This window comes from Hemitrygon akajei, chromosome 11 (genome assembly GCF_048418815.1).
Source record: "Hemitrygon akajei chromosome 11, sHemAka1.3, whole genome shotgun sequence".
In the NCBI taxonomy this organism is placed as follows: Eukaryota; Metazoa; Chordata; class Chondrichthyes; order Myliobatiformes; family Dasyatidae; genus Hemitrygon; species Hemitrygon akajei.
In genome coordinates this window covers 73817692-73839396 of record NC_133134.1, presented here as the reverse complement: position 1 = coordinate 73839396, position 21705 = coordinate 73817692, and the positions used below count along the sequence as shown (strand labels likewise).

General features: G+C 43.3%; 1 protein-coding gene across 2 annotated transcripts in view; it reads right to left on the bottom strand.

Moving 5' to 3' along the window:
* The window catches only part of chtopa (chromatin target of PRMT1a), a 45308-nt gene that overhangs the window by 10860 nt on the left and 12743 nt on the right, over positions 1-21705 (bottom strand). Inside the window, exons 2-4 of one of the 2 annotated variants that reach the window (XM_073061137.1) lie at positions 8612-8693; positions 5354-5504; positions 3043-3208 (exon numbers count right to left, since the gene is read on the bottom strand). In XM_073061137.1, coding sequence (XP_072917238.1) covers positions 3043-3208; positions 5354-5504; positions 8612-8693 — 399 coding nt within the window. The remainder of the gene's footprint in view (positions 1-3042; positions 3209-5353; positions 5505-8611; positions 8694-21705) is intronic. The other variant, XM_073061138.1, reaches the window with a different exon arrangement.

Genomic DNA, 21705 nt, shown 5'->3' with positions numbered 1-21705 from the left:
CATTAAATATATGTCTATTAATAATTAAGATAAGTACTGCAAAGCAGCAATTTAAAAAAGATGCTTGGGGTAGGATCCCTTTGGAGACTGTGGAAGTTGCAGAGGATGATGTGTCAGACGTGGGTGCTCATGAGGTGGTAAGGACAAGAGGAACTCAATGCAGCAGAAAGGTGGGGTGGTACAGATGTTCAGGAAATGGAGGCAATACAGGCGAGGGAGCACCAATAGTGGAGGAAAGGAAATCTCTGATGCTCTAGAAAGGAAAATTATGGCAGCATCCATGAGAAAAGTACAGTCGGCGTTTCTGGCTGAAATTCTTCAGCAGAGAAAAAGCTGAGTAGATTCGAAAGGTGGGGAGGAGGGGAGAGAGGAATGCCAGGTGATAGGTGAAACTTGGAGGGGGAGGAATGAAGCAAAGAGCTAGGAAGTTGATTGGTGAAAGAGAGAAGGCCATAGAAGAAAGAAGTGGATGGGGGGGGGGGGGGAAGGAAGGAGCATCAGAGGGAGGTGATGGGCAGGCAAGGAGATAACATGAGAGAAAGGGACAAGGGGATGGGAAATGCTGAGGGGGGTTGAGGCATTACTGGAAGTTTGAGAAATTGATGCTCATGCCATCACATTGGAGGCTACCCAAATGGAATACAAGGCGTTGCTCCTCCAACCTAAGTGTGGCTTCATCAAGACAGTGGAAGAGGCCATGGATGGACATCTTGCAATGGTAATGTGAAGTGGAATTAAAATGGGTGGCCACTGGGAGATCCCGCTTCTTCTGGCGTACAGAGCGTAAACGTAGAAAAGTAGAGAGTACAGCTCAGTCCATTGAGCACATCTACAAGGACTGCTGGCAGGACAATGCATGGTCAAGGATCACCACCATCCAGGCATTGCTCTCTTCTCACTGCTGACATCAGGAAAAAGGTACAGGAACAGATTTCGCCTCACATGCTGGTGATAATAAACCTGATTCTGATTTCTTTCTTTTCAAATCTTTTTATTATTATTATTATTTATTACCCCTCAACCATCAGGCCCTCAAACCAGAGGGGATAACTTCTCACCCCAACAATTGATTTTTTTTTCCTTTATGTATTTGCACAGTCTGTTGTCTTTTGCACAATTGTTGCTTGCCCATATTCTTGAGTGTGGTCTTTCACTGATGATTGTGTTTCTTTGAAGGTAAATCTCATGGTTGTATATGCCGACATATATGTACTTTGATAACAAATTTATTTAATTTCCAAGTATGGGGTCTCCTCTTGAACAAAGGGAAAGCTTAGAACTGACCTTTAAGGGAGAGCGATTATTCTGAAAGATCATGCTTACTTGTGTTGCTTTCTTGATACATACACCAAGAAATTGATTTTTTATTATATCTATTACTTGCTAAACTGCTCCATCATAAATACTCAGATGTCCTGATGAACTTATGTAAGAATGGGAGTACTTTAGCAATGCAAAGAGCAAGCTGCCAGTACTTAAACTTAACTGGTGTTGACAGCTGAGGGCAAATCACAAGCCAAGCACTCTGCCCTCATTCGACAGAGAATTGGTAGGATGTCCATGTTCCCTGAAATTCACACCAGCCTTTCTGCAAATATCAGGGTCACGATCTAGAAAGTATATATTGCCAATATTACTGTATTTCACTTCTGTGTTTGGAAGGAAGAGAAATGGCAGAGGAATAGAAGGAAAACTATGAAAGCGACCATGAAATTATGAAAGACAAGTTACCAAAAAAACATTTACAGATTTAATTTGCACAACTGTAACATTGGAATTGCAAGAGACGCAAAAGCTTGCATTGATACAGTGCCTTTAGCATCCTTGAAATATTAGCCAATCAGTATCTTTTGAAAAGAATGTCAAATTCCTGCCCTGATTATCCCAGCTAGGTTCTTCACACCGACTGATATCGCACACAGCCTCAATCTTGTCTGGTTCAGTACAGACACATTGATTTCACACACAGCCTGAATCCTGTCTGGTTCAGTACAGACACGCTGATTTCACACACAGCCTGAATCCTGTCTGGTTCAGTACAGACACGCTGATTTCACACACAGCCTGAATCCTGTCTGGTTCAGTACAGACACACTGATTTCACTCACAGCCTGAATCCTGTCTGGTCCAGTACAGACACATTGATTTCACACCGCGCCTGAATCCTGTCTGGTCCAGTACAGACACGCTGATTTCACACACAGCCTGAATCCTGTCTGGTTCAGTACAGACACACTGATTTCACACACAGCCTGAATCCTGTCTGGTTCAGTACAGACACACTGATTTCACACACAGCCTGAATCCTGTCTGGTTCAGTACAGACACACTGATTTCACACACAGCCTGAATCCTGTCTGGTTCAGTACAGACACACTGATTTCACACAGCCTGAATCCTGTCTGGTTCAGTACGGACACATTGATTTCACACACAGCCTGAATCCTGTCTGGTTCAGTACGGACACACTGATTTCACACACAGCCTGAATCCTGTCTGGTTCAGTACAGACACACTGATTTCACACACAGCCTGAATCCTGTCTGGTTCAGTACGGACACATTGATTTCACACACAGCCTGAATCCTGTCTAGTTCAGTACGGACACATTGATTTCACACACAGCCTGAATCCTGTCTAGTTCAGTACGGACACATTGATTTCACACACAGCCTGAATCCTGTCTGGTTCAGTACGGACACATTGATTTCACACACAGCCTGAATCCTGTCTGGTTCAGTACGGACACATTGATTTCACACACAGCCTGAATCCTGTCTAGTTCAGTACGGACACATTGATTTCACACACAGCCTGAATCCTGTCTAGTTCAGTACGGACACATTGATTTCACACACAGCCTGAATCCTGTCTAGTTCAGTACGGACACACTGATTTCACACACAGCCTGAATCCTGTCTGGTTCAGTACCGACCTATTGATTACTCACACAGCCTGAATCCTGAGAACCACATGCAACAGATACTGAAAATTTGAATTCCGGGGGGGTAATAACTCTTCATTACCAGCACTAACACTTACCTCGGAGAGGAAGGCCTCCTCTTACACCTCCTCTTCCACCACGACCTAACCGCACGCCTCCTCTTGGCGATCCCCGACCAACCATAGGTCCATGTGCCAGAGCCCCCACTGGTCGTCCCAGTCTTGCTTGAATGTTGCTCTTACCTAGTCGCTGTTTCAGACTCTTCTGGGCCATAAAGTTACAGAATTAATTTTGTATTTGAACATGGAATCAGTTCAAGTTTTACCACCACACACTGAAGAAGCATGTGCCTTACAAGATGAATCTCTGCCGAAGTTGGGCTCCCAGGTGATGTGTCACCCCAGCTAAGAGCATGCAGGCCTCTGCTGGCACCTATACCCAAATGCTAAAAAGGATTAACCTTATTTTTATTTTACTTAATTAGCAATAAAGCATGGAATTTGCCCTTTTGGCATCTTTAGCTACACCACACCAGCAACCCCACAACCCCAAGTGTGCCTAACCTAACCATGGCACAATTTACAATAACCAATTAACCTATCAAGGACATCTTTGGACTGAGGGAGGAAACTGGAGCACCCGGGGAAAACCCATGCATTTCATGGGAAGGACTTTCAGACCCCTCGCATAATGGCACTGAATCCAGAATGCCCAAGCTCTAATAGCACTGCACTAACTGCAATGCTACCGTATCACCCCATGCCTGATAAGTCTCTGAAAGCTAAATTCTTCACTCTCCTTTTCCCATGTATCTGTATTCATCTCCCGAAACCCCAAATGCTATTCGATCCAAGTTGTAGACCAAGGAAACAATTACTTCCAAATAGTGATGATAGTATTTTCTAAACTGCAAAACAAAAGGTGGAGGTGCTGAGATACTCGATTGTGTAAATGGAATGTTCGGCTACTGAAAGAAATTTAAAATAAGATTTTTATAGTTAGAAGATTAGAAAAGGGTGTGGGGAAGAAGTTTACTTAAATATTTGTGACATAAAACACGATGTACTTAATACTGCCTCTTGGGAAGGATGTACTGGTCACAAAAGAAATACAAGGATGCATTTATCTGGATACTGAGGGTTAAATTCCAAAGAATTACAGAGAGTCAGTTTTCAGCTTTCAAGCAATGTTTGAAAAACCGCTACCTGTCAAAGGCAGCAGAGATTTAGATTGCAAAAACAGATGACAAGTCCCTTTCAGTCCAAGTGTTTGCAAGAGCCAAGGGATATTAACAAAGGTAGATCTGAGCTCAGCCGTACAGAATCAGAACAGTGGACAGCTGAACGGTATAAACAGATTACACCCTACCATCATAGCAAAACTATCACAAAAAAACCTGTAAAGTGAGAGAAAGGAGTCTTCATTCCAATGATTTTTCAGAACGTTCCAGGATTTACATGTAAAGATAACCAGATTCTGCAATGCTGGCACAAGAGGCTCAATCAATTAAATAGAGCTATGACAGACCACACTTGTGCTGTGAAATACTGATGAAGCTAGTATATTTTTCTTTGGAAAAAACAGCTGGTCATCTAAAGAGAGAAAAACCCATATTGTAAATCAAGTTTCTTCTCATTTAGCAAGCCCCTAAACATCAGAGTGAGACACTCTAGAAAGCAGCCAAACCTTGCTCTGATGACTGAAGATGAAATATACAGAGGTTTCAAAATTGAGGATGAAACCACTCAACAGGGGTCCACCATTAAGCATTATACTTTCAGCGTACCATCACCCTGGAGATCAAGCAAGCCCTTGCACAGAATGAATCAGAAACTCACCAAGTCTTCGACAATTTGAGTGCTTTCTTTTAGTGTGTAGAATTATGTTGAATGTGTCAATCTTGAGACTTGGGCACTACTGAAAAGCTTTCTCAGGAGCTAGTTAATGCCAATTATCTCCAATCCTCGACCTTCCTCCCATTACACACTGCGGGAACGATGCAGCATCTCTATTCATTTTGGAAACTTTGTCAGAGAAACATTCCGTTTCGTTTGCTGGATCAGTAACCAGAAAGTTTATTTCCATTACTGGACAGTGTGGGCACTGACATCCTGCATTAAAATACAGTGGCTCCCAGGAAACAACACGGTCAGTCCAGACAATGCAAATGATTCGGTGCGAGTGCAGGCTCCCGAATCCACTTCCCCACAGAAAACTGTTTGCCATCTCATCTCGGTGTAGTCATCACATGCTTCCCTCTAGGAGAGGGATGGATTCGGTAACAGGAGCAATCTCGACAACACTTGTACATGGCTGGAGAGCGCAATGCCATCAGGAGTTAACGGTGCATGCCATGGAAACTGAGGGGGGGGGAGAAAAAGAAACGATCATCAGGAAGTTGCCGCTCACCTGCTTCAGCTTCAGAGCAGCCTGGACAGAGGGCCTGTTCTCCATCTGCTGTGCTAACCGGCGATTTCTGGCACTGGCCAGCTGCTGTTGCTGCATCGTTGCTCGGATGCTCACCGTTGGAGGCTGTTTGTTCTTCAGCATGTTGGTAAAGCTTCAAGGTTGAACAGAAGTGGTTTAAACAGGTTTAAATACACACAACTCTTAAAGGCAACTCGAGCCCCTCAGCTATGGTGCCCCAGTTCCCAGTGAAAACCTCCTGTTTAGATAAATGGCACACTTGTTTTTGTCTGGTTGTTAAATGCATTCACTCCCTTGTAAGTCTGGGGTTGCAACCATTGCAAGTGTGTTATCAGAGGAAGAAAGATGCAAGCATTCAACAGCAGAAAGAGAAATGTTAGCACAATAGGGGAGAGCTAGGGAAACACACTGGCTCCAGGGAAAGCAGAGGGGGAAAAATGTGCAGCAAGGTAACTTGAAGAATTGAAAGGTGCAGCAATAGCACAAAATAGTAAAAGCTTCAAACAAAGTACAGATTTCAGAACCATCCATACAGGACACCAGCTTACCATGTACTAAAATCACAGACGCTTCAGAAGAACATTTATATACTGCCACAGTTTTGTGTTCCACCAATGTAGGTCCCAAACAGACTATACTCAACTACATAAGGTTACCATTTCCAAATGATACGCAAGTTTTTTTGGGGGGGAGGGGTCACAAATAAGTTGGCTTCACAAATGCTGAGCAGCTACAGCCTGTATCTACCTCATGGAAATTTATTAAACACTTATACACACAACTATTTTGCATATAATCTGTTTTCAGAAAACAACTAAACAATACTAAAGTTACCAAAAAGCCTTTTTTGCAGGACTAAAGATTGTTAAAGGGAAGGGATAGGAGGACGCATGCACATTAATGTCCCATTCCTTGTCAACGGTGACAGACCTGTTCCAATGGTGGCTGACCTCAGTGAGCAACTGACCAGGGTTATGAACTATCAGATGAGGTCCCAGCCCTCATGATTATCTTCACTGGACATTAAGTTCAAATTTACAGATGTAAAGAACTTGATTATACACTGCATATATATTGTATTTAAAAGGTAGTTATGATCCATACAACTTTTCTCCTATCCTTGATTAAAGCCTATCAACATACCTTACTGCTTTTGTGCCTTATAATTACCAAGCTTCACCTGAATTCCAGCTTTGTCATCTTGATCACTTCCCACTGGAACAAGCTCTACATTCATTACATTCTCGGGATGAAAAGGGCTTTCCTGAATTCCAAAATGGATTTTTAACAGGGATGACTTGTGGATGGCTGCATTATTTGTCCTCTCCCTATGTGAAAACCCTTCTATTCACCAAACTTTTAAAGATCTAGCCCTCAGTATGGTCTTCTCTGACTGGATAACCTCTTAGTTCTGTATCACTTCTCATGCACCTTGTCTACTGAAGGTAATGAAAGGTTAAGTATAATGTATATCCCTGCTCCTAGATGCTCCCACTTATTACCCCATGATTACCTCTATTTTTACCTCAATCATCCACAAAGTTCATCTGTAACCACATTCCAATCTCAGGCCTGCATGTTAACCTTATCTAAATAAGCAACAATTCACTATTTGCTATTTGTATTTTTGTTTTGTTTAGAGGGCAGCTTTCCATTCACTGTCCAAATAGCTGTATACTGTACCTCCTTTAGTCATGGGTTTACCATTGAAGAACATTAGGAAATCCCAATACATTTACAATTATCAGTTACCCTTTATTAATCTTTCCCTAAAGGAATCAGTTAGTCACACAATCTCCTAATTTGACATCTACCCTACTTTACATTTCTATGTTTTTCCATGACATCTTTCACTAAGGGCTCCATTAATCTATCACTGACACCAAGCTCCCTTGTCTCTAGTTTGTGCATGACCCATCTCCCTACTCATACAAGGAATCTCAGTAACTGTCCAACAGTCATCTAACATGAGTGACAGCGGTTTTGCCTTACTTCAAAAAATCCCAGATTGAATCAATTTAATTCTCCCAGGTTGATTGGCTCATCAGTTTCTCCTTTCTACTTTTTTAAAAACCACTAGCTCCAAAACATTGTCCACCTCATTAATAACCCTCAAATATTGAAACTATGACTACCACTTACTCTGTCTTATGATCCCCAGCTTTTAAATTTCAGTTTCCGCTTTCAATTCTTCCATGCTTCCAGATTTTTCTTGCCCAATAAAATTGAGAAACATCCCACTGAAAGGCAACATTTCAAATGTTTTGATCCATTTTATCAGAAAAGTTTCCCAGTCTTAATCACACCCTCCTTAAAACTCAATTCCCTCTCCCAAATTACCCAAATACTTCTGTCTTCTCCCATCTCTACCAAGTATAATATTTAACAGGCTTCCTCCCATTAGTGTTTTTACATGCAAGGAAAGAACCCTGTAATTATTGTCTTGCTTCTGCTACCTTTTTGTGCCACATTCACCAATGAATTGCGGTCCAGCTCATGCAAGATGAGTAATCACTCTCAGTTACTAATAAGCAGTCAAAGCCTTTAGTAAAGCTTGGTTAAGAAGAGTTTATTGTAGCAATTAGAAATGGTACTGTTAAGCCAGAGGAGTAAAAATGAAGTGGTAAGAGCTGAATATTATCAAACACCTCTACACGTTGAAAAGAGCAGGCCATTGTTACAATTCAAGCAGAAAGAAAACAGTTCAAAACAAAAGCAGTGTATAAAGCAGATATTGTGCCACTTACAAGACCCCCAAATGTACACTGGAGGGCTTTGGACCTCAATCACTGTGCCCACCAGCTGCCTCTTACAGACCAGACCACACGGCTCAGCTCATGTGTCCGTCACGGACAGCATGGGGGGCGGTTGCAACCCAGAGTTTCTGCTCAAATTTTATCAAAAACCTCAAGTAAATGAAGGATGGGGATGTGCAAGACTGTGCCAGCAATCTTACTACTAGTGCCATCTCCATAAAATCACATGCTTACAATCAGCTTGTTCTTATGTTCTGTTCAACAGCCCTGCAACATGCTAATTTTGAACCGCCTAGGTCACCATCCTTCAAAAAACTTTTGTTTTTGCACCTGATTACTGCTTTATTTAAGTGCCATCAATTACTGGAGCAGTGATATACGAGAAGAGCAACATTCTCCTAGGATGAATCATTCAGCACTTATATATCCATTAACTGCTAATCAGCTACATGACTGGCACTTGAAATGTTGCCGGCTGCCTCACCGCTCGTTCAGTGACATCTTGGTTGTGCTTTTCAGCACTATCTTTGGTGTTGATGGGGCAGACATTATGAGACTTTGATGGTCTGAAAGGGAAAAAAAACATATGCAATTAGCACCTCAGGTGCTGCGGTAACATACAAGCAATACAGTAAATTTAGCAGCATGAATTTTTAATGTCACATTCCTCACATAACACATGATCAATAAACAATCTTCGAAATACTGTGATAATCCTGTTCGTATCTATACATCAAGAATATACTCCACAAGATTTGCATTTACTAGTCCTCAGAATTAAACGGCAACAAACCAGTACTCAGTGCTGTAACCTGCGTTGTAGTAACAGATATGTACCCAGCAATATCCTATCTTGACAAATCTAAACTTTAGTTATTCACTAGCACCTATCACACTCCATGAGTTAGTAACAGAACTTCAAAAGGTTATTTTGACACACGTCTATTTACGATGGAAAGATTACAGAATTGACAGAAAATCATTGATCCAGTTACAAATTTGATCAAGAGATAGAACAATACCTGCTGACACTCAAATTAACAGGATAATACATATCCTGCAAAGATGAGTGATAGACACTCAATTATTCACAGCGTTTAACATTATCTTAGTGCTAGACTTTCTAGATGGTGAAACACGGCAGAGAATAAGGGGCCTCATTGTACAAATCTTTAAAATATCACGGCACAGGACAAAATAATCTGAAGAGCTACTGGATATCTGCTCTCACTATCTAAGGAACTAGGATATAGAAGGTAGAACCTATACTGCAATTAAACAATGCTATGGTTAGAATACAAATGGAAGTTTATACCTTTGGGCACCACACTAACCTTTAGTCCTTTCTCCCATCCATTTAGAACCTAGATGTGACCCTGAATTTCCAGCTGTCACCTTACCCCAATCTGACCTCCTTTCATGTTCCAATGAAGCTTAAACATGGCCAAGAAGCAGTATATCATTTTCCAACTCGGCACATTACATCCTTGAGAACAAGGCTCAATTTCACTCACCCCATCACTGAACTGTTCCCACAACTTATGCACTCACTTTCAAGGACTGTTCATCTCACATTCTCGATATTTATTTTACTTTATTTGCACACTGGTCCATCCTGTTGGGTGCAGTCTTTTATTGATTCTATGATTTCTTGGATTTACTGTGAATACCTGCAAAAAAAGTAATCTCAGGGGACATTTATGTACTTTGAACTTTAATGCAGCCATTCTAACCCAAGGATATGACCTAGCTTGAGCTGGGAGAACCACACTCCTACCAGCAAATCCACTGACTCCCCCTTCCCAACTATAAAAACACCCAGGAATGGACACACAATTCAATACTTCCAAAATGTCTCAGTGCATCAAAATGTGTTGAAGGTATAGCTTTCAAGCTGAGCCAACAAACCATCAGTCATTCAATTAATGACCATCACTGAATCCGCCACCATACAATAATATTACTGACCAGAAACCTGAGTAGCTTTCTTTACAATATGGCTATGAGATCAGAATCTAGGAATCCTGGAACAAGCAACCCAATCCACAAAGCCACTCTCAAGTCAGGAGTGTGACGGAATACTCTCCACCTGCTAAGAAGCATTGTACAGGATACAGTAGCCAAATTTATAGGCATCACTGTTCCCTCTAAGCTGTACGGCTGGGCAGGAACCAAAACGCTCCTGTGCACATAGCTTTTGCTGCCATACATTCTTTTATAGGCTAATATAATTGTGAATAACTATAATTGTGTTAATGAATATAACACTGGACAACAAAGATTTTGCTTCCTGAATACTTTTAGGTGCGTCTTATGAACTTTGGGCTGCTGATCATGAAAATCATCGAAATTTCCCTATCACGCACCAATTTTTGAAATCACTTATTATTTCAATTCATAATTCAAGTCAATTAAAATGTTGCCTACAACTAAGCTGGAAAGTTTCCTATCTTGTCAGGCAAGCATAGCTTTCAAGGGCATGGGCATGCTTAGGCAGCACGGCTGCTGCATGGCAGGACATGTTTTAGTAATAATTATTGGGGTCAGGACTGTAAGGATGGAATTTGCTATTGAGAATGTGAAGAGGGTAAGGGGTACGTGTAGAAGGGGTGGGCGAAGGGCAAGTGTAGCAAAATATGTAGACAGGACCAGGAAGAGGTAGCTAAAATAAGATGCCAGACAGCATGTGGCAACCACCAAGAAGAGGAACCGGCGACTTCCGGTAAGATGGCGATTGATTAGCTGCTCCGAGCTTTTGTTCTGTTACTGTCACTATCTTTGCACTAAATGTCTCCATTTTTTAAACCTTAATTAGGAATTATTTCGGTATCTCTTACTTGCCTGTCAATATATCTAACTTACAATGTCTAGCAAGAGTTCTACATCTGGGAGAAAAGAAGCTATGACCCCTTCGGACGAGACGCTGGTTGCGCTCGGAAAGCTCCGAGACGAAATTTTAAAGGAATTTAAAACCGCTTTCAAACAGTTAGAAGACAAACTGGATCGGATCAATGATAAAGTGGACAAACATGCTGAACACTTATCTCACATCGATTCGACTTCTGAAGATTTAGAAAGTCGTGTTCGATACTTGGAGACTCTCTGTTCCAGCTTAGAGGAAAAATCTAACAAACTTCTTTCCAAAATGGTGGATCTCGAAAATCGCAGCAGACGCCGCAATATCAGAATTCTTGGATTGCCAGAGGCGACCGAAAAGGGATCAACCGTGAAGTTTTTCGCCGAGTTTCTCTGTGAGATATTCGGGAAAGATTTGCTTCCGAAGCCGCCCGAGCTCGAATGGGCACACAGAGTTTACGTTCCCCCCGGAATTCTGGGCTCCCATCCGCAACCAGTAGTCTTGTGTTTCCATCAATACCAGGTAAAACACAGTCTGATTGTAGAGGCACGTCGCAGGGGGTCTTTTCCTTTCCAGGATACAACCATTCGCTTTGTGGAAGATTTTGCACCCCAGACCTTAAAGATGCGCGCTGAGTTTAAAGGCGCAATGAAAGTGCTTTTTGATCGTGGTTTCAAACCTTCTCTTCGCAATCCTGCCGATCTACGAATCAAGCTTAATACCGGGAAATACAAGTGGTTCAAATCAGCGAAGGAAGCTGAAGCGTTTGTGGCAAGTCTTCCGGCTATCCAGTCATCTTCGGAATCTGATCGGACCTCCTAAAATGGTGGATAAGTACTCCTCATAGTAAAATTACTTTTTCTGGACTCGGACTTCACTTGAATCACTCAGACATTATTCATTGAAACTTTAAGGGCTGTTGACAATCTCTCCCGGGATTTGGTGTGTGTGTGTAATCTATTTTTATTCTTGTATAACTTTACCTACAGAGTTCTACAACTAACTCTAACTTGTTTTGGAGGTTCGAAGTCTTTAGTGAAGGCCTAGCTGTTCGTTGGTTCACAGTTTAATTGCTGATTTATTTTTCCTTTTTTTAAAAAAATATTTATTTATTTTGTCTTTTTTTTTCTTTTCTTCACCCCTTTTTTCTAATCTCTGAATTTTTTTCTCCCCTCTCTGTAAATGGTTGATAAATACTCGTCTTGAATTTATAATTTTCCCCTTCCTTTTCTTTTTTCTTTTTCTTTCTTACCTTTTTTTTCCCCTTTCTCTTACTTTATTCTTCTATAATTTTTTGCGGGTAGGTTAGTTTTGGTTTTCTTCCGATTTTCTCTGTATTAAGTTTTATATTTCTGCAGAATGTGTTCTAATCTGTAGTTATGTTTTCTAGTGCATAAACTAGTTACTATTTGCTATAGTATTTATACGGAACTGTTGTTAATGACACAGATCTGGAAGTTGTATTTGGGTTAATTTTTTTGGTAGAGCTAGCTACTTGTTTTGGTAGCCGTCTAGTTTTGGGTTGTGCGGGTGGGGTGGATTTTCCAGTTCCAACATCACTCACTGTATTTATTGTTTCTCTTTATTGCTCAGGACAAGTTCATATTTTGACCTTATGAATCTATGTTTACATCTCTGCTCCCAGACTGCTATTGTACTGCTTGACTTTTTATATGCCTGCTGCCTTTTATGCATTAGTAATTGATAATGGCTAGTGCACTTAAATTCGTGAGCTGGAATGTAAAGGGATTGAACCACCCTGTTAAAAGGAGAAAGGTATTCTCACATATCAAACAACTCAAAGCTGACATTGCTTTCCTCCAAGAAACTCATATTCGTTGTTTTGATAACTCCTGGCTTCTGTCAAAGTGGGCGGGTCAGCATTTTCATTCATCCTTTGCTGCTAAAGCTAGGGGAGTTTCCATTCTTATTAACTCAAATATTCCTTTTGAACTCCATAATAAAATATCTGATACAAATGGCCGTTTTATTATTGTTTCTGGTAAACTATATAACACTAAAGTTGCACTAGCAAACCTGTATGCCCCCAACTTTGATGATGTTAACTTTTTTGAACTGTTTTTTCCCTCACTACCAGACTTAAACTCATACTCTCTTATACTGGGTGGTGGCTTCAACTGTTGGTTGGATCCTAAACTGGACCGATCGTCCTCTGTTACCAGATCACCTACTAAATCTGCCTTAGCTATTCAATCGTTTCTCTCTAATTTTGGTATCTCTGATATATGGCGTTTCCTCCATCCTACGGAGAGAGATTATTCTTTTTTCTCACATGTTCACCATACCTTCACTAGAATTGACTATTTCTTACTGGATAACCAACTTATCCCATTTGCCCACTCTTGTGACTATCAGAGTATACTGATTTCTGACCATGCCCCAATTACCCTCTCTCTGAACTTTCCTGGTCTCCCTCAGAGGAATAAACACTGGCGGTTCGATTCAACTTTATTATCGGATGATGATTTCGTAAAATTTATTAAGGATCAGATAACCTTTTATTTTAACACTAATACATCACCTGCAGTGCCATCCCAGATTGTCTGGGATGCCATGAAAGCATATCTGAGGGGTCAAATAATCTCTTACACAGCAAATCTCAATAGAAGATCCCGTGCAGATTGAGCAGACCTCATTAACCAGATTAAAGATTTGGATCAAATATAAGCCCAAACTAAGAACCCTGAATTATACAAGAAGCGCGTTGAACTCCAAACTAAATTTAACCTTCTGTCCACTCAACCTGTCGAACGCCAACTTCTCGAAAGCAAGAGTCGCTTTTACATTCATGGGGATAAGTCTGGTAAATTCCTAGCCAACCAGCTGAGGCGCTCCAAAGCCAAACAACATATTACAAAGATCCGGAAGGAGAACGGAGACTTTACATCGGATCATTTAGAAATTAATGACGCATTTAAATTTTTTTATTCTCGGCTTTATTCCTCTGAATCTCTGAATGACAATATCTCTGTGGATCAATTTTTACAGAATCTGAATATCCCCTCACTTTCATCTGATTTCAAAGCCAAACTCAATGCGCCTATATCACCAGAAGAAATATCTTTTGCAATCTCTGTACTGCCCTCAGGGAAATCTCCTGGACCTGATGGGTTCCCTGTGGAATTTTATAAATCATTATCTTCACTTCTTTCTCCTCAGTTACTTTCAGTATTATCTGACTCGTTTAATTACGGCAAATTGCCACCCTCTTTCAATGAGGCATCTATTATTATTCTTTTAAAAAAGGGCAAAGACCCAACAGAGTGTTCCTTGTACAGGCCGATCTCTCTGCTCAATGTTGATGTAAAGATCTTAGCTAAAGTGTTGGCTCATAGATTAGAAACCGTTATTCCATCCATTATCTCTGATGACCAAACAGGCTTTATTAAAAACCGTCTCCCTTTTTTTAACATTCGGCGTCTATTTAATATTTTATACTCAGTTCCAACTGGGACTCCTGAATGTGTTATCTCCCTTGATGCAGAGAAAGCATTTGATCGTATAGAGTGGAACTACCTTTTTGCAGTCTTCGAAAAATTTTGACCTCGGCCAAAGTTTCATCTCTTGGATCCAATTGCTGTACCTGTGTCCTACTGCTTCTGTTCTAACTAATTTTCAGAAATCCCAAGTATTTAATCTCAAACGTGGCACCCGTCAGGGATGCCCCTTAAGTCCCTTTCTCTTTGATTTGGCTATAGAACCTCCGGCGATAGCATTTCGAAATTGTCCTGAATTGACCGGGATTTGGAGAGGGGGTGTTGAGCATAAAGTTTTTCTCTATGCTGATGACTTATTACTCTTTCTCTCAAATCCGTCTACATCCTTACCTCTAATGTTTTCACTTCTTGACCAGTTTAGCCAGATCTCTGGCTATAAACTCAAATTACATAAGAGTGAACTTTTCCCAATTAATAAAGAAGCACAAGAACTAATATTTCGTGATCTCCCTTTTAAAGTAGTCCATAATCAATTTACTTATCTTGGAATTACAGTCACAAGGAAGTTTAAAGATCTCTTCCGTGAAAACTTTGTCAATCTTTCATATGCTATAAAACAGAGTCTGGTACAATGGTCACCTCTATCTATGTCTTTGGTAGGTCGTATTAATGTTGTTAAAATGTATGTTCTCCCCAAATTTTTATACCTATTTCAATCTATCCCAATTTTTATTCCTAAATCTTTTTTTGATTCCTTAGACTCTATTATTTTGTCATATCTGTGGCAGAAGAAGCGCTCTAGAATTAATAAAATCCACCTCCAAAAATCTAAAAAAGAGGGTGGCATGGCTTTACCTAACTTTCGCTTATATTACTGGGCAGCTAATATACGTTGTGCTGCCTTCTGGTCTTTCTTCCACGGTCAACCCGAGTGCCCTAACTGGGTGGCAATGGAGTTGAGCTCCACTAAAGAATTATCTATATCTTCACTTCTTGGCTCTGCACTCCCTAGCAGTCTGCCCAGATCAATAGCTAATCCTCTTGTTAGACATACTTTACGTATATGGGCTCAGTTCAGGAAATGCTATGGTTTCCAGGGGTTTTCCGTTTCTAGCCCTGTCACACATAATCACCTTTTTTTTACCTACTACGTACGATTCAGCATTCCATGTTTGGTACAGGAAGGGCATTAGACATTTTGAAGATCTTTTCATTGATAATCGCTTCGCTTCTTTTCAGCAGCTCTCTGTTAAGTTCAACCTGCCTAATGCTCATTTTTTCAGATATCTCCAAATCCGACACTTTACTGCTCCTTTAATTCCTAACTTTCCTTAAATGCCTGCGAAAAATGCTATGGACCTATTTCTTTCCATTAATCCACTAGGTAAAGGTTTAATTTCAATTATCCGAGATAAACTAGCAGCCTTACGACGGGCCCCTGTGGATAAAATTAAAATGGCCTGGGAGCAGGATTTAAATATCTCCTTATCCGAGGAGAGCTGGGACTCAGTTCTCAAATCGGTTAACTCAACCTCCCTTTGTGCTCGCCACTGCCTTTTACAGTTTAAGATTGTTCATAGAGCCCATATGTCTAAATCTAAACGATCTCGATTCTACCCTGGCATTAATTAGTCCGCTCTGTGATAAATGCAAGAGGGGCGTGGCCTCTCTCATCCATATGTACTGGTTCTGTCCTAGCTTGGAGAAATTCTGGAAAGATGTCTTCACTACATTATCGGGTATTCTGAATCAACACCTAGAACCTAACCCCTTAATTGCTCTGTTCGGTTTTTGGGGCGAGACAGATTTATGTCTGGGTCTGACCAAATGCCGAATTCTATCCTTTGCCTCTCTCCTGGCGAGACGCTTGATCCTCCTTAGATGGAGAGATGTTGCCCCGCCCACTCATGCGCAATGGCTTAACGGCATTATGGCCTGCTTGGACCTCGAAAAAATTCATTATTCAGTTCTTAATTTGGATCTAAAGTTCCATAAGGTCTGGGGACCTTTTATCGAGTACTTTCATAACCTTCCTCTTGACTAGGGTTTTGTTTTTCTTTTTTTTTTCTCTTCTTTTCGGTTCCTTGCTTTCAGCTCCCTTTTTTTTTCTGGTAGTAGGCATTATTATCCTCTGTTGCTAAGTGTATTCACAGTCTGGGAGTTTGACTGTCCTGACTTATACTCTTTATATTGTGTGGTGGTTGGTCTGGAGTTGTTGCTGTTTTTTTCTTGTGTTGTGGGTCTTGGGGAGGACACTAAGCTCACTTGTCTTTAATTTAGGTGCTTTTTTGTTAAATTCTCTTCCTTTGTAGCATATTGTTATTGTATGCTTAATTTTGCACTGTATTAATGCTCCTCATTGGGATTTGGGATTTTTAATTTTGTAAAATGTTTTGAAAAACTAATAAAAAAAATATTTCTTTTTAAAAAATAAAGAGGAACCTTGCGACCACAAGACAATGTGTTCGGCAAAGTATTTTGAGCTATATACCTATTTCGAGTGTTTTGCTTGCGTCCATACCCATTCCAAGTATTACGCTTGCGTCTATGCTTATTCCAAGTATTTCGTGTGCTTAGCTATGCAATAGCCAATCAATTGATGAATTTGAATCGGTAACCATATTTCTGAATGTAGTACCCTGCTTTTGGGTATAAGTATGACCTTTGTAAACCGACAAATTGGGAGTTGGCTACCTTACACCCGAAGTGCATGGGGCTGTGAACTCCCCTCTGAATAAAAACTGTTTCAGAGGTAATTTCGTGTCTCTGGTGTTTTCCTCAACTGAGCAGGTTAATAATTTCAGGCTGACAATTTGGCGAGCCAGCCAGGAGTCAAACGGTTGGCAGTTCGGGGATCCGATGTAAGAGATCGGCGGGCAGGTATGAGCGGGTTGAGACAGAAGGGCCCTCCGAGAGATTTTTCTTGGTCTCTCTCACACTCTCTGACTCCCTGTTCTGACCCCTTCGGCTCCGGCTGACCATCCTACGGCCTCCACCGACCAAACGGAGAACCTCAGTTGGGAGACACAGATAACAGGTAAGAACTGCGTAGAGTTTGGGCTTCGAGTCCCCTGGTTTAAGAAGTTGGGGTTGGAGGCCCTGCATAGAGTTTGGGGTTCGAGCCCCGGCATAGAGTTTGGGGTTCGAGTCCCCTGGTATAGGAAGTGGGGTTAGAGTCCCTGCGTGGGGTTTGGGGTTGGAAGCTCTGGAGCAATACATATTTAATTTGATTAAGGTCTGGTTCCAACATCTAACTGAAACCGCATCCTGCCTTAGACTGGTTGTTAAGAGCAGAAATCTGCCACAAGAAGGTCAGGAAACTGAAGTGGATGCGAGAGTAAGTTACCAAAATGGGCCAGACTCTGGATAAATCAGAACCAAATACACCATTATGGAAAATGTGTAAAGAATTCCCGGAAAATGAGACAGATTTACGGAGACTGAGCGTGCGGATGAATAAGAAGTTGGGGAATGAATTTTGGCCATTAGGGGGAACCTGGGATCTTGAGAAGTGTAAGCGAGCAGAGGGACAGGTGTGGCGACAGAATGTCTCACAGAAATGGAAAGATCTAATTACGTGTTGGTATACCGTGGCCAGCAGACTTAATGAGCGCTCCCGCCAGACCTCCTGGGAGGTGAATGCAAAAAATAGAAAGATACCCATCAATGATAGTAACGGAAAACCCAGGGGCTGGCCGGTACTGAAGGCCTTATGTGAAATCTATGATGAACAGCGTAGGATTGATGATCATAATGTAAAACTTGGTGATAAAAGGCCGGCACCGGATATGACTGGGCTGCAGACCCTATTTGACCCTAATGAGGACACTTAGGAGGAGGAGGAGCAGCAGGTCCCTTTGCCTGCGGGGGGCTGCGAATCCCGTCCCGCCCGTACCTTCGGAACCTTCTGCTCCCCCGTGCCCTTGACCCATGATCGCCCCTCCCCCCTTATGCACTCCTGACCCCAAGTCCACGGTTCACCAACCTCATTGCGGCCCGTACCCGAGCTAAAACCAGGAAAGGAGACACACAAGGTACTAAACCTGCGACCCCTAAGAACCGCATGGCTCATAAATGGACTACAAGACGGAACCTCTATGTGGGTGACGGCCCATTGACAGACCCCTAAGGGGACGAGTTTGACCCTGACTCAGACTTATCACCTCCAGTGATGATACTGACCCCGAGGATAATCCTGACGCAGCCCTTGCTCGAAAGTACCCTGATTGGTCCTAACCCACCAAAGATCCGGGTAGATCCAAGCACCCCCCGCCCCCGACAGATGTCAATGTGAGAGGTCCCTAACCCTCGTCACAATCCAGCCCAGGGTGAGGATGCTGTGCAAAACCCCTTGACGGTTTCTGTGTATACCCCCTGGAAGCCCAATGAAATGCTGGTAGTGATGCAGGGTGCTCCGGACAGAAAGCAGAAACCGGAGAAGTTTATTGAATATTTGCTGAGTACTACTAAGATCTACAGGGCGACCCCAAGGGATCTTTTTAGTTTATGCTGCATGACCCTCACCACTACTGAGGCAGAACAATGGCATGCTAATCTAGGGGATAATGGCCCATTAGAAACCTGGGAGGATTTGGTACGGGAGATTCCCGGTGAAAGGGAGCAAACGGAACGCAACCGCCGAGCTCTCCGAAGGGCTCTGCAACAACCTTTAAATCTCACTAGGGTGACAGACCCGCCCGAAAAAGGAAGAGGACGGTCCTGACTTTTTTGACCGTTTTTGCTCCACTTATGCGGCGGATGTGGCATTTAACACTGGACAGCCCTCCCCACACTTCAATGCCATCCTTATTCAGTGCCTCCCAGACGAGGTCTCGAAGGCCATAAAAACCCATACCTTAGACTGGGCTGACAAGACCAGAAGCCAGATGCGGCACCTGGTAACCCATTTCTGGGCACAAGGCAAATCTGCGCCGACTCTTGTTAAGCGAGCAATGATACAGCGCCCTCCCCGTGCTGATGGGGGAACAGGGTATCCGATGGAATCTGTGGTATGTACCCGCAGGTGGGTAGAGGACTATGGAAATGAGTATTACGAACATCCCTGCCCGTCGACCCTCTCCCAGGGGTCCCCAGCGCTTGCCCAACAGAATGCTGCTGCCAACAGATTACTGTTTCGCTTGCAGCGAGGGGGGCCATTGGCAGCGGTATTGCCCCCTTAGGACTGACCCCTGCCCTCCTCGTTTCCCTGCGCTGGCACCCTGGGATAGGGGTCAACCTGGACCCCTGCGGAATAGGCCCCCTTATGCAACCGCCAACCCTTTCCGACAATGACAGGAGGCTCTCAAGGCCATCTCAAGGAGACAATGGGACTCTCAAGGCCATCCACGCAACCTGCTGATCCTCTCTCTGTCTGCAGAGGACGAACCAATTTTTCACCTCTGGGTCCATTCTGTACGCATACTCTTCCTCCTTGATACCGGGTGGACCGTGATGTTTGCATTCGATACGCCTTCCCCCTTTCCGACTCCCGACTTCCCTTTTCGGGATTGTCAGCTCTGGTGCAGGAGTTTCAAATGACCGAAGAACTCCCCACTCGCTATAACCACGAGTCCCTTATCAGATTTGCGGTGACCGCCAATTTGGGCGTCAACCTGGCAGGAAGGGATATACTCTGTGTTTCCATCTCACCGTCACCTGCACCAGTGATGGTCTCACCCTGACCGAACCTCCTACCCATTGGGCGTCCTGGCTTCAAGTTCCCCTGCAATGGTGGGTGTTGGACCTCGCCCACCTCCCCTCCTGCTCACCAGTCGCCCTCGAGCCCCCATACACTCCCCATGTGACCCTTGCGTACGACTCTTCAGGACGCTCAGAGGTCTTGGCAGCCTTATTCGCCCCCTGGAATAAGCCCCCATATAACCCTCCACGTAAATGAGGGTCATGCAGCTAAGGAATTGGGCCCCGCCATCTTTAGGGTACTGCAGCAGGCAGACCCTTCCCTGATGGGAAACCTACAGGAAGTGGATAGTGGTAGTATTCTTTTCTTTGACAAGCAATGTGACACCTCAGGGATCCTGCACTACCATCAGCCTCCGACTGACCCCTGCTGCGAACCCCCCACTGAGATTTGGGCAAACTCCAAGACCGACGTAGGCCTTACCCTGGTAGCCCCCATCCAAATACAGGTAAAGCCTAAATCACGATTGCCTCGGATCCCGCAGTACCCTCTCAAAGCGGAAGCCATTCAGCCACTTATTACCTCCTCCTTAGAACAGGGTGTCCTGGTCCCCTGTCTTTGGCCCTGTAATACCCCGATCTTAGCGGTGCCAAAGCCCGGACGCCCCGAGTGGCGCCTTGTGCAAGATTTAAGGGCAATTAATGACATAGCCCCTCCCCTGCATGCAGCCATCCCCAACCCTGCAACCATTCTGGGCCAGATACCCGCCGCTGCACGATGGTTCACTATATAGATTTACAACACGCCTTCTTCTTCATACCCCTACATGAGGATTCGCGCTACTTATTCGCCTTCACCTTCCAGGGTCGCCAATACACCTGGACCCAACTCCCCCAGGGCTTTAGGGACTCCCCCACTATTTTCTCACAGACCCTTTGTGGCCAACTGAAGGACATCACCTTCCCGAAAAACTCAGCGCTTGTCCAGTACATTGATGACCTGCTTTTGCCAGTGACACTCAGCACGCCTGTGAGGAGGACACAAACTATCTCCTCCACGCCCTACATTCCCTGGGGTATGTGATTCTTCCGACAAAGGTGAAACGAACTCAGACACAGGTGAAGTTTTTAGGTGTCCTGCTTAGTGCCGCAGATCGAGCACTAACGGTTGACAGAACTCGACCCATAACCCAGACACCCCCTCCACAGACTCCGAAGCAAATGCGTAAGTTCCTTGGGCTAGTGAACTTTTGCAGGCAGCGGATCCCTAACGCTGCATGCCTAAGCCGCTCACCCCTTTAGCCTCTCCAAAGGCCCCCTCTCCCTTGATAATGGACGAGCACCAATCGGCCGCTTTTAACTATCTTAAGGCCTCCCTTTCTGCCCTACCTGCACTGTAATGACAGGCCTTTACAGCTCTACGTTTCCATTGTCGATTTATGTGCAACAGCTATTCTCACCCAGACACATGGGGACCGGCGGCGTCCGGTTGCCTATTATTCAGCACCGCTGGACCCAGTAGCCTAGGGATACTCCCCGTGCACTCAAATTCTTCCTGCTGTTTATCTTATGGTCACCGCAGCATCCAACTTAACCCTACATCAACCAGTGACAGTCTACTCTTCC